The 16,033-nt window shown below is 30.6% G+C and overlaps 2 protein-coding genes across 6 annotated transcripts; one reads left to right on the top strand and one right to left on the bottom strand.

Annotated features, from left to right (window-relative positions):
- Positions 1 to 616: 616 nt before the first annotated feature.
- On the bottom strand, positions 617 to 3,256 carry LOC114193413 (rhomboid family protein). Of its 4 annotated transcripts, none has more exons than XM_028083193.2 (6): positions 2,993 to 3,256; positions 2,799 to 2,869; positions 2,667 to 2,728; positions 1,623 to 2,096; positions 1,254 to 1,344; positions 617 to 862 (listed from the first exon to the last, which is right to left on the bottom strand). In XM_028083193.2, exons 1-6 carry the CDS (start codon positions 3,132 to 3,134, stop codon positions 776 to 778), a joined length of 927 nt encoding a protein of 308 aa, XP_027938994.2. In that variant the 5' UTR covers positions 3,135 to 3,256; the 3' UTR covers positions 617 to 775. The 4 variants fall into 4 exon arrangements, with proteins under 4 accessions (XP_027938994.2, XP_027938995.2, XP_027938996.2 ...); XM_028083194.2 differs by having other exon boundaries at positions 2,667 to 2,725; XM_028083195.2 differs by lacking the exon at positions 2,667 to 2,728 and having other exon boundaries at positions 2,799 to 2,876; positions 2,957 to 3,217.
- A 1,546-nt stretch (positions 3,257 to 4,802) lies between these two features.
- Positions 4,803 to 10,818, top strand: HDA2 (histone deacetylase 2). 2 transcript variants are annotated; one of them, XR_003606384.2, is made up of 13 exons: positions 4,803 to 5,103; positions 5,175 to 5,230; positions 5,345 to 5,462; positions 5,979 to 6,041; positions 6,306 to 6,374; positions 6,448 to 6,614; positions 6,683 to 6,747; positions 6,827 to 6,873; positions 8,598 to 8,642; positions 8,740 to 8,790; positions 9,161 to 9,247; positions 9,641 to 9,753; positions 10,370 to 10,818. XR_003606384.2 is itself a non-coding variant. In XM_028084562.2 (13 exons), the coding sequence occupies exons 1-13, from the start codon at positions 5,014 to 5,016 to the stop codon at positions 10,468 to 10,470; spliced, it is 1,047 nt and encodes a 348-aa protein (XP_027940363.2). In that variant the 5' UTR covers positions 4,810 to 5,013; the 3' UTR covers positions 10,471 to 10,818. The 2 variants fall into 2 exon arrangements, 1 of the variants encoding a protein (XP_027940363.2); XM_028084562.2 differs by having other exon boundaries at positions 4,810 to 5,103; positions 9,666 to 9,753.
- The last annotated feature ends 5,215 nt before the right edge of the window (positions 10,819 to 16,033 follow it).

Raw genomic sequence — 16,033 nt, 5'->3', positions numbered from 1 at the left:
GTAAAGAGAAGAAACCAAGAGTCAAATATTTATATTATTTCATTCTAAAAAGAGAGTGACATTTAGTTGCTTAATCAACTTGATTAGACTCACTATTATCATTAAAAATGAGAATGAAAGAAAATCATGAAAAATATCATATACCCAGCAAGATCTCCTATATAATCGATTGTGAAAGGTTCTTCATGAGAACCATCTTGACAATCCTAATTAATAATTACAAACCAATATTGGGGTGGTGTATTAGAAAATTTATATTATTATCTTTTAGATTATTTTGCAAAGTTTGACCTAAACCTCTAAAAAAATGATGATTCGCTTCAAGAGCAAAGTTGTAAAACACAGCATGTCAACTATTTTTGTACTCTGTTATCACACCGATAAGGAGGCAACTCCCCTCACAGTGAGAGTCTTGTATTTGTATATTACCAAATCAAAACAATATCCATTATCATCTCTAGCAGTGCTTCTAAGGTACTTATACTCACGACATCTTATCTTCAAATTATTTAGTAAAACGTTTAAAAATACATGTCATTACAAAAGAAAAGATTGCCATTTTTTTTTTATATTTACTAAAAAAGAACCATACACAACAAAAGAATGAGTGTATAGGTAGATCGTTCAATCATCAAGATCTTATTAGTTATTTCATGATGCAACAAAGTTTGGACTTTAGAGCCCGAAGTATACATGTTAATCAGAACTTTTAAATAGCTATACTGTTGTGACAAGTGGGCAACCAAAAAGTTAAAAAGGAACACAAAAAATGAAATCAAGCTCCATACTTGGGAGCTTTCCAAAGCTTAAAGGCTATCTCATGCAAGAACCTATCTGCCGGTATTGTAAGATTTCCACCACGCTGTATAACAAGGAAAGAGAGAAATAGTGAAGCAAAGATTATTCAGTAACCATGAATTACATTGTAGCTTAAACAAATGACAAGCCTACCAAAATTCCACAATGGTTAGCACTCAAACCATAATACTTCACAAAAGTGTAAACACTTGCAGAATAAAAATAGAAACATTAATCGGAAAAAAAAAATTGAATACTACACAACCTAACAAAAGTGTAAATACTTCACGAAAGTTTTAAAGATTGAAGTATGTTAGGTTGTGTAGATAGGATAGGACACCTTTAAGATCAAGAAATAGAGGATGGCCAGCCAAAAAAAAAAAAATAGAAACATTAATCGGAAAAAATCATTGCTCAATTGTAAATAAAACATGAAGTAAAATCTTTAAGCAAACCTCTATAAAATCTTCAAAAGAAAATCTCTCTGCATTATCCTTGCGAGTCACAGCATATTGCCATTGGGCAATTAACATGGGAGAATATGACCTGTATAATTTAATACGAGATAAATAATCAAGTCAATCCAAAGAGAAAGCAAATATTACTAATCTTCAATTACTATAACTTAGGTAGTATTTGGGGGACATGTGCATATCATAACATGAGTTCTATTTTTGTTTAGCATATTTTGAAAATATAAAAGAACACAATAAGCGGTAAAAAATTTATCCATTTTGGTTCCACTTAAAAGCATAGACCCAAGGAAAAGAAAAAAAAAATTATCTATTTCATTCTGTTCATGTGCTGAATATTGATTTAATTACCTTACATCCTTTCGAGGAATCCCTCCTTTCATACCGTAACTTTGTAGAGGATAAAGCACTGAAAGATGAGGGTTCTTCTCATCAACCATTTTTGAAACAGGAAACTTAGAATCGTCACCCTCCAAGACACTGCCATAGCTCATGACAACGGACAAATGCAGACGTGAACCGATGTCAGATCCGGGCTGTGCTTGACTCATTATGCCTCCAACCAAAGCATCCATATACCCCACATCAGCAGCAACCGCTTCCTGTTCACCAGCTCCAACGTGAAAGAAAACAAGATCATAATGGTCATTGTCCAGCACCTTCCCTTCTTCAAGGCCAAGCAACTTGAGCAGCTCAAGGGCCACAACCTCAGCAGAACGACCTCCCAGTAACTCGTTCAATTGAAGAACATTAAATCCAAGTTTGGCACTAAAAGATTTCAAGCTTGAATTGTTGGTCAAAATAGAAGCTTTCATTCCCATAAACCTGTATTTCAAAAAACAAAAACATTTATTTCATATATTTAAATCAATCATTTGATTCTTAGAGATGACAAGTCCTTATTTAGTACAAATTGGTCCTTGTTGTTCCTAGGTTTCTTATGTCTTAGTCCCTTAAAGACTAAACTTTTAGTCCTTAAACTTCTAAGGACTAAAACTTAATTTTTTTTCCTATACTTGAAAGAGTGTCATCTATAGATCAAGACCCTGTTTAGAAATCTTATCAATAAGCACTTGCAAGAGAAGAAAATTAAAAGGTAAAATAAGTCGAGTTTCTCATATAAGCTAAAACCATCTTATTCACTTCAACTTTAATAGAAACTATCTCATTTAACTTGTTCAAAAAACTCATTTTAACTTGCACACAAACTAATTCTACCAACTAACTTATAGGAAGAACTTAATTCATTTACCTTGTTATTTTCTTCTTTTAAAAATCCATACATGACCCAAACAATTATAAATGCTATAGAGAAGTTTATCCACACAAGAAAAAACGATTAATTTAACATTTACAAACAAAAAATTAAAAATGGAAAACAAATAATGAGAATACCTATCAGACAAGGTTTGTTTTGGTGGATCCTCTTGGCTATCACCACCACTGATTTTCCCCTTCTAACAAGGAATGAAAAAATATCACAACGATGAAAAAATAAAAATAAAAACTTGAGCAAATGGGTCTCACCATATTAGAATAAGTATGACATGCATCCAGCAGCACTGCAAATTCTCTAACTGCCCTCTCATCCCCGCTTTCTGAAAACTACGTATCCAAGTGAATTTGAATGTGGCAGGGGCAAAAATGGGAGAAAATAAATTGAAAAGTGTGTTAAGCATTATTACAAACAGGTGGAGGTTGTGGATTGAGAATAAGGGAACCTGAGGGTGGAGAATTGGGGAGACTCAAGAGACCGCATGAAGATAGAGAAGCGAGAGAGTGAAGGTGGGTGTGCGATGAATCGACGAAACGAGCAAAGCCATCGCCGAATAAGACCAGGGATCGACTTGGTTTGTCTGCCATTGTTTCTCTGCTTCTGAGTTCTTCACAATTTTGGAATCCGATGCGGAGAGAGAATAAAGTGAAACCAAGAATGAGTGTTCTGCAAAGAACAACTCTAATATAGGCGCTTAAATTTACTAAGGCATAAAACTTTTATATGTAAATATTCACAACAGTTAGAATGTCTGTATTATTACATATTTAGTTTTCATTATTATCTATATATTATTATATGAAGGGAATCTTCTAGTTTGATGTAAATATTATTTTTGCCTTTTAAATAACTGTTTTTAAATAAAAGTAATTACTTTATTAAATTTATCCTTTAAGTGATAATTATTTATTAAATAAAGGCTTAAATACCTTTTTCATCTTTATTTTCGTAGTGTTTGTTGCGGATGATCCTCATTTTCACCACATGTTTAGAAAGGCATATGGCACTAGTTGTATTGGGATGTGTTACTAGTACTCTACAGATGGCTAATTAACGTTAACTTTTCAAATTAGGGAAAAATTTGCAATTAGTGCTTGAGTTGGATTGTAGTCGCGCTCTTCATCGTTGAAGGCGATTTCTTCATCTTCGTCTTTTTTAAGCTCGGATTTACAAAGGAAACCGCTAATACTTGTTATTTCAATTTTTCAGTTAATCATCATCAATGAGGTAAGTGGGTTTAGGGTTTTCTGAGTTGTGTTTGATTGTGGGTTAGAGTTTTCATAATTCTATTTTGGGGTTTGGTTGGGTTTGGATTGTTGTGATGTTCTGTATGATTTCTAAATTACCACACATGTAGTACACGTAACACACTCCACTCCAATGCAACGTAATACACCGTGCCACATGTACAGTGTTCCGTTACTGATTTAAACGGCGTCACAGAAAATGATCAAATAAAACACGAATTGCGAAAATGATGATCATTTAAAACATTCGATACTTGCGAAAATGAATATCATTTAAAACATTCGATAAAAATGAGAATCATTTTAAATATTCGGTCAAAATGAAGATTATCCACAACAAATATAAAAATGAGAACGAAAAAGATATTTAAGCCTTAAATAAAAAACTAACCTCAACATGTAGTTAGGATTCTACTAACATGCAATTAAGATTATATGGTCATGCTTGATAAGTTTATTCTTGATTTCTAAATTTTAATTAATAATAAAAAATAAATTTGAGAAATACATAGCTAATACTTTTTATTCATAAATTTAATTTTTGTTTGTTTAACTACATATCACAATCTATCTTTTTCTAGAACATGTGAAATCATAAGATGATAATAGAAGAATTCATTTGACAACTATTCATCAGAATTTTTCTTTTTTATAAACTTAAATGTAATAAAAAAATTATCAGAAATAATTTTTTGAAATAATACTTTAAGAAAAAGTGGTTGGTAACTCTATTAGTAACATCGTTTTATAATATACATATATATATAGTATTTTTTTCTATACTTATCTAACATTTATCAACTCATTATTTAATATCATACAAATTTTTGGTATTTAATACATAAGTAAAAAGAAAAAATATATTTTTTAATTATTTAATTAACATTTTAAATAACGAAAAGACTGTATGCCGGATATGAGTATATTTATTCCAGAATCAAAATAAGAATGAAAAAAAATTGATATCTTTTGAACATAATAAAATTTTAGTCTAGCTGTCATTCATTCAGGTATTGAGAAATTCAAATTAGTTTACATTTTCCATTTTTGGTAGGTGCATGAAATTGAGCACCCGAGTTTAGCAAGGTGAGTGAGTTAGTTTTCTACGATTCTCGAAATTTTATCTCGGAAATCGTTACTGAGCCGACTCGTTGTTTCGGTGGCCAATTTGCATCAAAACATCTCCCATTCTTCACCACCGCCGTCGCTATCGCTGTCGATGTCGTCTTATTCCGAGAACGACGACGAGGCTCTCCGGCGCAAGCGCATCCTCTCCAGCAAGCTATACTTCGATGTGTCCCCGTCCAAGGTAAGCGAGTTCAGTGCACTCGCACTCTTGGCGCGTCGAGTGTTTATGCCTTCGGTTTTTGAATTATTCAGGTTCCGCTAATCTACTCCGCATCCTACGATATATCGTTTCTCGGCATAGAGAAACTGTAAGCATTTTCTTCGCACTAACATCTTCTTCTTCTTTTTTCTGAAGCTGTGATTTGAATCGAATGGATTGTGAATAGTGTGGGGAGCTTGTAACTGTTTGATGATTGTTGCAGGCATCCGTTTGATTCGTCGAAGTGGGGACGCATTTGCCGATTCCTCGTTTCGTTTGGTATTCTCGTCAAAGGAAGCATCGTTGAGCCTCTCGAAGCTTCCAAGGATGATCTTCTAGTGGTAAGCGCTATGTAATACTTAATTAGGAAGAAGAATAAAGTTAAAAGCAAAGTGAATTACATATGTCAAAATCAACTAATGTGCTCCAGTTTTTGGAGAAGTTACATGAGGAAGTTTCTATAATGTTGAAGTTTATAAGTCGAGTTTAACTAACAAGAAAAATGCATCCCATTTTTTCTTCTTTTCTGCAAGTGTTTGTGAATAAGTTAAAATCAACTTATGTTCTTCAATTTTTGGAGAAGTTAGATAAGAGAGTTCATATGAAATTGAAGTGCATAAGTTGATATTTATTAATGAAATAATGTATCTCATTTTATCTTCTTTTTGTAAGTGTTCATGGAGAAAATTAATTAAATCAGGACTTAAATTGCATTTGACGTGTCTTTGTTGTGCATGTATGTTTAAATCACATGTCTAGCTGCAATAAGCAATATATGTGATTGAAACTGAAAATGATGTAATTTAAAGTACATGTCTAGTGCTAAATCTGTTTCTTTCATTCCTTTTTCTCTAAAGGTTCACACAGAATTGTATCTGAATAGCCTGAAGGAGAGTTCAAAAGTTGCTATGATAGTTGAGGTACTTTACACTTTCTTGTGGCACGAGGCAGCCATCTTTTTGTTGGTGATACTCTTTGTTCCTTGTTACTCTTTAACCCTGGAGCTCTTATATGTTGTCTTAGAATAGAAAGCTGGTATGATTGTGCTGGAGTTCTTTATTATATTTGTCTTTGCTATTTAGTGCTGCAGTTGTGTATGATAATTGATAACTGATATGTGGTTGCTGAGGCTTTATATAGTTGATGCATTATGATGGGTTATTTACCGAGATACTAAAATATAGGTCCCTCCCGTGGCATTAATTCCCAATTGTCTTGTGCAACAAAAAGTTCTTTTCCCATTCAAGAAGCAGGTAAGTTAATTGTCCTATTTTATAGTCTGTTTAGCAATCGGAAAATCTGTTCTTGTTCCTAATCTAATGGCAGGTTGGAGGAACTGTACTGGCTGCAAAACTTGCAAAGGAGAGAGGATGGGCCATTAATGTGGGAGGAGGTTTTCATCACTGCTCTGCAGAAAAAGGAGGTGGATTCTGTGTTTATGCAGATATTTCTCTTTGCATCCACTTTGCTTTTGTTCAGTTGAATATATCAAGGTACTATCCTCTTGCAAATTAGAGTATTCTGTTATTGCTCGTGCAAAAGTTGATTGCGAATTTTTCAGGGTGATGATCATTGATCTTGATGCACATCAAGGAAACGGTCATGAAATGGACTTTGCCTGTGATAGTAATGTCCAAAAAAATTTACTCTAGTGTTTGGTTTCTTATCTTTTAGGTTTTTACTAATAGGGACTTTGTAATGGCAGGCCGAGTCTATATCTTGGATATGTACAATCCTGGAATCTATCCTTTGGTAATCTGCTCCTTGATTTGTTTAACACATTTTGTCTTCCTGTCTAGTATTTTGAACTGATTTTTCTCTGTTTCTCTTTTCACATTTGTCTTATCTATTCAACATTGCTGGCTGGCATCTGACATGCCGCAGTGTCCTGTTATTTTGTACATTTGAATTGTCCTGTCCTTTTTATGGAATGAAGGATGTTTTTTTTCTGTGTGTATATCATTGTGGAGTGCATGAAAGCATATATTGCAATTTCATTTCTACATTCCAATGGTAAAAAGAGTGAGTGTTTGTACATCAGGAAGGTTTCTGTCTTGTGAGTCGGTGATAATCCTTTTTCTACTGAGTGGGGAATAAGAACCTTAAGCAAATCACATCACAGGCTAACCATTGTAATCGGAGAGCCTAATGCCCAACGAACCTCACACTAGAATTCCATACCTCCAATGTGGGAGTCAAGTCTCATACTTGCAACTGGGTCCTAATATCCCACCATGAGTCACAGCTCCAACACCAATGCAAGTTGGTTGTGTTCTAGCTATTTAACTAGTCCCCGGCAAACATTGCAATATTACCATTACCAGCCCCACTACCTGATTGCAGCTAAAAGATATTTCCAAGAACTTGATAATAAAATTGGTACGACCGTACCACAAAAACTTAGCCATTGTAGTTGGAGAACCCAAATTCGTGTAACTCCACACCTAAATTTTGTACTTCCTATGTGGACTTGAGTCCCATATCTTGCAATTGGATGCGAACAGTGGGTCAAATGAGGCTTTTGTATTATAAAAACTCTAAATTTTGGAAAGGCCATTTAGATCAAGGTATTTTTTTATTTAATGATTCTCGTTAAAAATTGTGTGGTCATACATGTGTTTGTGAGGGTTAACTTCCATATAACTTCATTTATTGGGCCAATCTTGATATTTGTATTATTTATTGGGGCCTCCTTTACTGGCCTTGTTCACACTTGCTAAATCCAGTGATGAAAACCTATTCAAATGTAGGAAAAAGGCATTTATGTCAAGCACTCAAGCTAAAGCATGCTAATATTTTCTCTGTTTGCATCTGCAATTGACTTGTAAATGAAGTATGCAGGAAGCCATAAAATGATTTGGCTAAAAAATTTATTGAAATGGGCTCAGCAACACATTAATGCCTACTGTTTCCTAAATAATGATGCCTCATCGTGATGTTGGAAGTATGTTTCTTCTGATTATTGGAAAAAAAAGGCCTAAATTGTGTGAAGATAGATGGTCCATTGTCAACTGCTAATTAATATTTGTGTTTACTTTAAAATATGCATATAATCTGATACAGTGGTCACAATTTTATGACTGATACAAGCAAAGAATTAGGGGGGCAAATTAGGAAGGCCCAAAAGGTGTATGAGAGGAAGAAGTGGAAAGCCATTGCACGGGATCCACAGACAAACGTACTATGATTCTGTCTCTAACAGAATTGCCTACGTGTCAGATTGGGGACAAAAATAGGCAATGAGAGTATATGAGATGGGGGACGTGGTTGGAGCAGGGGGGGTCTGGCTTTTGGGAGGAAGAAACCAGAATCCTGGATCGGTTCTTTTGGGAAGAGGAATACTTTGTCCTCTTGTTTTGGGATTCTGAATAATACGAGTTATTTTCTTCTCTTATTACTGTTTTATTGGTTCTTAACAATCACCTTGAGACCAACTTATATCAATTCCTTGCGATCCCTTTTACCTTCTATATCAGGATTACGAGGCGAGAAACTACATAAATCAGAAAGTTGAAGTAAAGGTATATTAAACTATTATCCATTAAACATTAATCATAATTTGTTTTTTTATCATTCTCTTTAAGATTCTGTGTCTCATGTTTCCCCCTGAACATTCAGAGTGGGACACTTACAGAAGAGTACCTGCAAAAATTAGATGAAGCACTAGAGGTATCTTATATTATCATAGAGTGTAATTCTCTAATATTATTGGCTTGATAGGATTATGTGTAGCTGTAGATACTTTTACATTTCTATAACCAATCCAAGTCCAATGATATTGACTGTTCATTTGATGCATGGTGCGCTTTATCTTATCGATCTCTTTATTTTAAAAATCAAAAAGGGAAAGGGAACTGTATCTTTACCTCCTAATCTTAATCCTCCCATTCCCATTTAGTTTCCTTCCCTCCTTTCCCCTTTACTCTTAACTTCCAACCATACCCATAGCACGCCACAGAATTGTTTATCTGGTGAAGAAGGCATACTAACATTCAAGTTCTTATCCTAACTTTTGATTTTCATGTCAATGTGATTCAAGGTTGCTGGGCGTAGGTTTAACCCTGAGTTGGTAATTTATAATGCTGGAACCGACATCCTACAAGGAGATCCGTTAGGAAGGTTGGAGGTAATGTCATTCTTGAATTTGCTTTATTGCAGTAAATATCACCTCTAAACTCAAATATAAACAGAATTAACTACTTCCTCACTAGTTAAGAATAGTAATAAAAAGGTCCTTTTACTAAATTACCTCAAATGTATTTGTTAGGGGTGATACTTAGGTATAAAGATAAGGGTATTTTTGAAATAGTAAAATGAATTTGGGTTGTGCTAGTTGAAATTTGCTATATGTAGGCCCACCAAACATGACTCTTTTTTTGCTTATATTTTAGTGCAAAGGGAGTGTACGTTTATATTAACTTTAGTTGCCTAGTCATTTTCTCTTATATGTATATGAAAAGAATGGTCATTATTCTGAGTTAATGTGTTGGTTAATTCCTTTACCACTCACCATGCGCAGTGCTTGTGCTATTTTATATACACAGATCAGTCCTGAAGGAATTGCCCTTAGAGATGAAAAAGTTTTTCGGTTTGCTCGCGAGAAGAACATTCCCATCGTCATGCTCACTTCAGGTTTGCGATTGTTTCCCTCTGTATCATATGGTGGTTGCTTTGGCCTTTTTTGTGCAAAGGAAACTTACCTAACAAGAACCTACTCTAACATTACAAACTTCCTTTAGGTTATAGTTTGTGCATTTTTCTTTACTTTTTGCAAGCATCTTCTTATGTTAAAAAAGGAATCTGAGGGAAACCTGAAATTAGCCCGTGTTTTGTCTAACTTCTAAGTGTTTATCTTCGTACGTATGACCACATGCCCATCTATGCAATATTTTTTTTAAATACTATTTGTTAGCGATTATCTTATCCAACATTAGTTTGGTTAGAAAACCGTTTAGATGCGCCTAAAAGCGTCAAAACGTGCTTTCCAAGAGTAAAAGGGTATAAATTATGTGTGTGTGTGTTTTTTTTTTTTGTTGAGATGACATGTGAAACAAAAACACGAAAATTTCCTCCTGTTCCGAATTGATATAATTTGCTTAGTGGAGGGGGTTCTGCATAACCAACTGTAGAAATTGGCATATTCCCAACCCATCCATGTCACAAATCCTTTTTAGAAACTTCAACCATTTTTTCTTCGTATTGTTTGTTGTTTTATCCAATCGTCTTTATTTGTCGCTCCATATTACAGGTGGTTACATGAAATCTAGTGCTAGAGTGATTGCAGATTCAATAGTCAATCTTTCCAATAAATGCTTGATTGAAACGGGTGGAGCTCCAAAGTCTGCATAAAGTGCTCCTGTACTTACGTTGTGAGATTTTCCGTGGTTTACCTATCATCAAATGGCCCGTTATGAGAGTTTTCCATATCCTTGGTATTTGGGTATATTATGTTTCCTTTTATTGGAAACTTTGGTGTATAGTGTTTTATATAAAAAAAAAAAAAGAAGAAAAACTTAAATAGTTGTAATATATGTCATAAACTAGTGTATATTTATAAGAAAAGAAGATAAATGAGTTGTAATGTATATTATGTACGTGCTTGTGAAACTAACAAGGGCTGAGCACGGTCCGGTTAATAATGTATCCTACCCTCTTCATTTCCTCGTCGAGATGAAAGAAGAGAAATTTTGCCTCCAATTCAGTAAATTATGACACTTTAATTAATGTGGTTGGTGGAAAATGACAGTGCTTGTCGAAATCTATGGTGCGGATTTTCATCTCATTAATACTCTCCCTGGTAGATAGGAAAGCACGGAGAAAGTAAAAGCAAAAGAAACATATTGGTAAGCAATAATTTGCGTATTATTTTGCATATTTTTCAGCAATATACCTTCAAATTTGCTCATTTATGTTCAGACAATATTCCTGTAATCACAAATTTTTCTTCTGTCTTTTCCTTTCATTGTCCACCACCTTTTTTCTCAATGGTAGTCATCTATTCTTAGTTTTGAATTCAGTAAATACTTAAATTTTTTTTATTAAGTGTAATTTTGTGTGTAAATTACTAAAATAGGGAAATTTTAATAATTTTATCTGTATGAATAAGTCTATAGTTACGCTGGCTTTACATGATTTTTGGATGAAAGGAAGAGTCATGTGGTTAAATAGACAGTTAAATTGTACCATTATAATAAATATGTTTTTAATCTTTCAATTTTGAGTGAATATTTAAATTAGTTTCTCTTGAAAATTTTTAACTAATGTAGTCTTCCAACTCTCTAAATGCGTTGATTTAGTACTTTTAACAAAATTTTATTAAGTTTGGTTGACGTTTTAAACACATTTCATTCTAGTATTTTAGTTTGTTTACATCATTTTGATACATGTTCGCTTCAATATTAATTGAAAAATGCGTTTGAAACGATAAATAAACATAAAAAATTTGGTTTAAAGGACTAAATTTGTGCATTTATAAAGATGAAAGATTAAATTGGTTAAAAATTTTCAAGAGGAATTAATTTTAATTTTCACTAGAGTTAAAATTCCAAAAATATATTTAACAACTAAAATAAAACCTTAAAAATTGGTGTGCAGCTATCATGTCTTTTCCTTTCTTCTATGTAAATGGATCATCAAATTGTTATCACTAGTTCTTCCATTACACTGTATTTGTATTTAATAATTTACTGTTGATGGTTGAAGGGGAGGTGCAAAAAGTGGTTGTTTATCTTTATATATTTAGGAAAGATTTGAGATTATGGAGACCTAAGGAAGGGTGAATTATTTCTCTCACATGACATGAGCCGAAAAAAAATATTTAAATTATAGTTTTGTCCTGCTATTATATAAAGGATAAAGGTGATTATAATTGGTATAAATATACTATTTTAATCCATAGCATTTCTGTCTGAAGAAATAATTAATTACATATTTATGTATATTTTTTATGGAAAGGCCAAAGTCTAACAATTTAATTATCATTCTAAAAAGATATTTTAAACTTAGCATAAAATAATTGTTCAATTTTCACAAAATTAACACTCTTAAAGTATGTTTTCATGTATGCACACATATACGTGTATCGGATACAATACATGTATCATATTTGATACACTGATATATTTATTCTAAAAATAATAAGATATATGTTATATTTTTATATTGGAAAGTGTACAATAGTTCTCAAACACGATAAATATATGTATTAAAGTTTCTAGCATAAAAAATTATAAATTATTATCATCATTAAAGTATTACTATTTTATAAATTAGATGTTTTAGTGATAAGTATCGATAAAGTATTTTAAATGATCAAATATGGATACGTGTCAAACATATATACATGTCAGATACATGTAAGTGACTCAAATTAAAGTATCAATGTACCATACATTTTCATGCTTTCTTATTGGTTAGCTTCTAAATTTAGTAGTTTTTATCTTTAATTATTACAATTTCATCTTTACATTAAGCTGAATAAATGTTTTTTTATATGATTAAAATTATGATTTGTAAATAATTAATATATGAAATATTTCAAAAGTATATCCATTAATATATATTGTGATATAACGTTGTTTAATTTTTTTGACATATTTATTAAAAATATTAAATTCAAGCAAAATTATTGTTATTAAAATTAATAGTTGAGTACAGGGACTCCTCGAATCATTAAAAACCATCTTATGTAAGACATTTATTTAATTTTTATATATAGAGATATTAGTTCCCATATATTTAAATAATACGTTTTACTTTTGAAAATTTAATTAGGATGTATTAGCAGTGTCACTGTTGTCTAATGATAATGATGTTATTATAATGTTAGGTTCTTGCGTAATCCATTAATTAGGGAAGGTCAATTGCACAAAGAATAAGGTAAAACACCATTAAATTTCTATGATTTGGAATGTTTTGTGGAGATGGATTTGCTTTGAAGTCTTTGTTTGTCGAATGAGCTTATTTAAAGGTTTGCATGTCAATCTTCAATATTAAGGCATCTTATACTTTTTTATTGAGCAATCCAAACATTAATTTTTATTTATTTGGATGTGATGCACCACCTTAGTCTTAGTTAGGTGAAATAACAATAATTAATTATTTTCATTAATGAGACGATCATAGTATATGACAATTAAGCACCATAGATAAAAGTGAATATAACTTGATAATTATAGAAGTGCCAATTTTATTCATGGATTGAAAAAAAAATAATTAGAAAATGACACCAATGACAATAACAATGGCAGAAAATATATATTTTCTACATGATGATATAAATTGATAAAAGGTAAAATTATCTAGATAAAAAATGAAACTGAAAACAATTATGCTAACGGTCTAACAAAATAATGATACTGCTAAAGGTTTAGTGTGTAACGATGTTGTTATTGTAATGTCAGTTTTACATAAAAAATTGCAACTTTTTACATTTTTTTTAATATATTTATTAAAAAGATTGGCAAGTTGTAAAAGCGTCACGTGTAGAGTGTATGCATACTGCGTATGCATATTGCCATTGCCAGCTATAACGTTTTTATTATTATTATTATTATTTATATTTATAGCATATACAGTGATTGTTGTGTTTGTGTATATGTATTTTTAAATATATGATATTATATTAGTAGATGATAATGTAATGTTATTAAATTATAATATATAAAATAAAATTATATTTATTGAAAATAAAGTAAAATATATTATAAAAGGTGAAAGAATAATTGTTGATAAATAAAAAAAAATTGTAAAAATAACGGTCAATTTTTCAAAAATTTTATAAAAAGTTATATTTTAAAGGATAAAATTAATATTTTGAAATGTGAACACAAAAGAGGAATATCTTTATACATTGTTGTAGATTATTATTATTTGGTTTCCTTATGCCTTTGGTCTCCATTTTAGAGTTAAAATCTCAAAATGGTACCCAAATTTTTAAAAGTCTCAAATTGGTCCATTTTTTTGTTAAAACTTATCAAGTTTGCCATTTCTGTTAAGTCAAGGTTGACGCCGTTAGAGGGACTGTCACGTGTCAGTTCCTCAAAATTTTGATTTTCTTTTTTGAATTTTTTTATTTTTTGAATTATTTAAAAAATATCAAAAAATTGTCACGTGTCAAGTTGTCATCGTGTCACGTGGTGGCAGTAATAGAGTGATGTGCCAGTGACAATGACATGTGTCAATATTATGCCAGGTGTCATTTCTTTAGTCTCAATTTGGTCCCTTTATTTTAATTTTTATTTCAATTTAGTCCCAATTTTTTTTTTAAATTAGCAACTTTGTCCCTCTCAAAATTGAAATCAAATTTAATTTCTATATAAATGTACACAAATATTTTCATCAAAATTGATATTTCAAGTAAATATTTTTAACCAAATTAAGTTCATTTAATTAATATTTTACATTGAACTTTATTTAAAATTGTTTTAAAGTTGTTAATAGAAAATAATGTTAATAGAAAAAAAAATTCATAAATTAACTAGTTCATATAACAATAAAACACATAAATTTAAAATTTGAAAACAATTTTAAGTAAAGTTGAATGTGAAACAATTTTAAATAAACTTAGCTATGTTAAAAATATATAATAAAAATATCAAATTTAATAAAAATATTAGTATAACATTTATATAAAATTAATTTTTGTTTTAATTTGGAGATGGACGAAATTGAATTATTTTTACAAAAATAGGGACTAGATACAAAAATTAGAATATAGGGACCAAATTGAGACTAAGGAAATGACATCTGACATAATACTGACACGTGTCACTGTCACTGCCACGTGGTACGATGATAGTTTGACACGTGACAATATTTTGATTTCTTAAAAAAATTCAAAAAAAATCAACAAAAATAATAAAAAAATAATAAAAAATTCAAAAAACTGAAAAACTGACACGTATCACTCTATTTAATATCGTCTAGCCATACTTAACAAAAAATACAAACTTGAGACATTTAAAAAAAAAATTAATCAATTTAAAACTTTTAAAAATTTAGTACCATTTTAAATTTTAACTCCAAAGATGAAATGCATAATTAAACTTTATTATTTTAAGTAGATTATCGAAAACTAGTCCCCACGTTCTTTATTACCGAAACGAAAAATAATACGAATAAAGAATACATTTTGACCTTTGTTAACATTTAGTATCTGATTTGACTATTTTAGAAAAATAAAAATATAACTTTTTTTAATTTAAATAAAATTCATATAAATTGTAAAAGAATATTATACCACATATTTTTATTTTATTATTTTTTTCTGATGTTTTCATCGTCCTTTTTACGAAGAAAATAAAAATGTGGAAATTAAGAAAATTAATTAAGTACAAAAAAAATTTATTAATCTGTTAATGTATTTTCTGATATTCCTTAATGTACAATGAGAAGTATATGTTATAACACTTTAATAAAAAAAAGTACAGTAATTAAAGTTGATATATTTTAAATTCATATATAAGTAAATTTCAATTACATTAAATTTGTGACATATATTTTAAAATATCATAACTTTAATCGGTGTACACTTTCTTATTAAGAAAGTATTATAACATATGTTTTTTTTATTTTACAATAAGGACATCTCAAAGAAATATATTAAGAGATTAATATATTTTAATATAATTAATTGATTTACCTTATTATTTTTTGTAAATGATGACGGAACCGGTAGCAAAGAATAATAAAATAATACTATATCCTATATATTTTTTCTACAATTTACATGACTATTTTATTTAAATTACAAAATTATGTTTTTATTTTTTAAATAGTCAAATAAAACAGTAAATGTTAATAAATGTCAAAAGTGGTTCAGTAAAACGGATAACTCCTCGTCCTGTTTTCAATATCAGGTTAGTTTAATTTAACTTGATTTTGGCAGACCAAAAACTATTTTCTTTGTTTA

The sequence above is a fragment of the Vigna unguiculata genome, chromosome 8 (assembly GCF_037176805.1).
Source record: "Vigna unguiculata cultivar grain cowpea cultivar isolate G323 ecotype 2 chromosome 8, ASM3717680v1, whole genome shotgun sequence".
NCBI classification, from domain to species: Eukaryota; Viridiplantae; Streptophyta; class Magnoliopsida; order Fabales; family Fabaceae; genus Vigna; species Vigna unguiculata.
The sequence above is the reverse complement of the archived record's forward strand: the minus strand, read 5'-3'. Positions and strand labels throughout refer to the sequence as shown.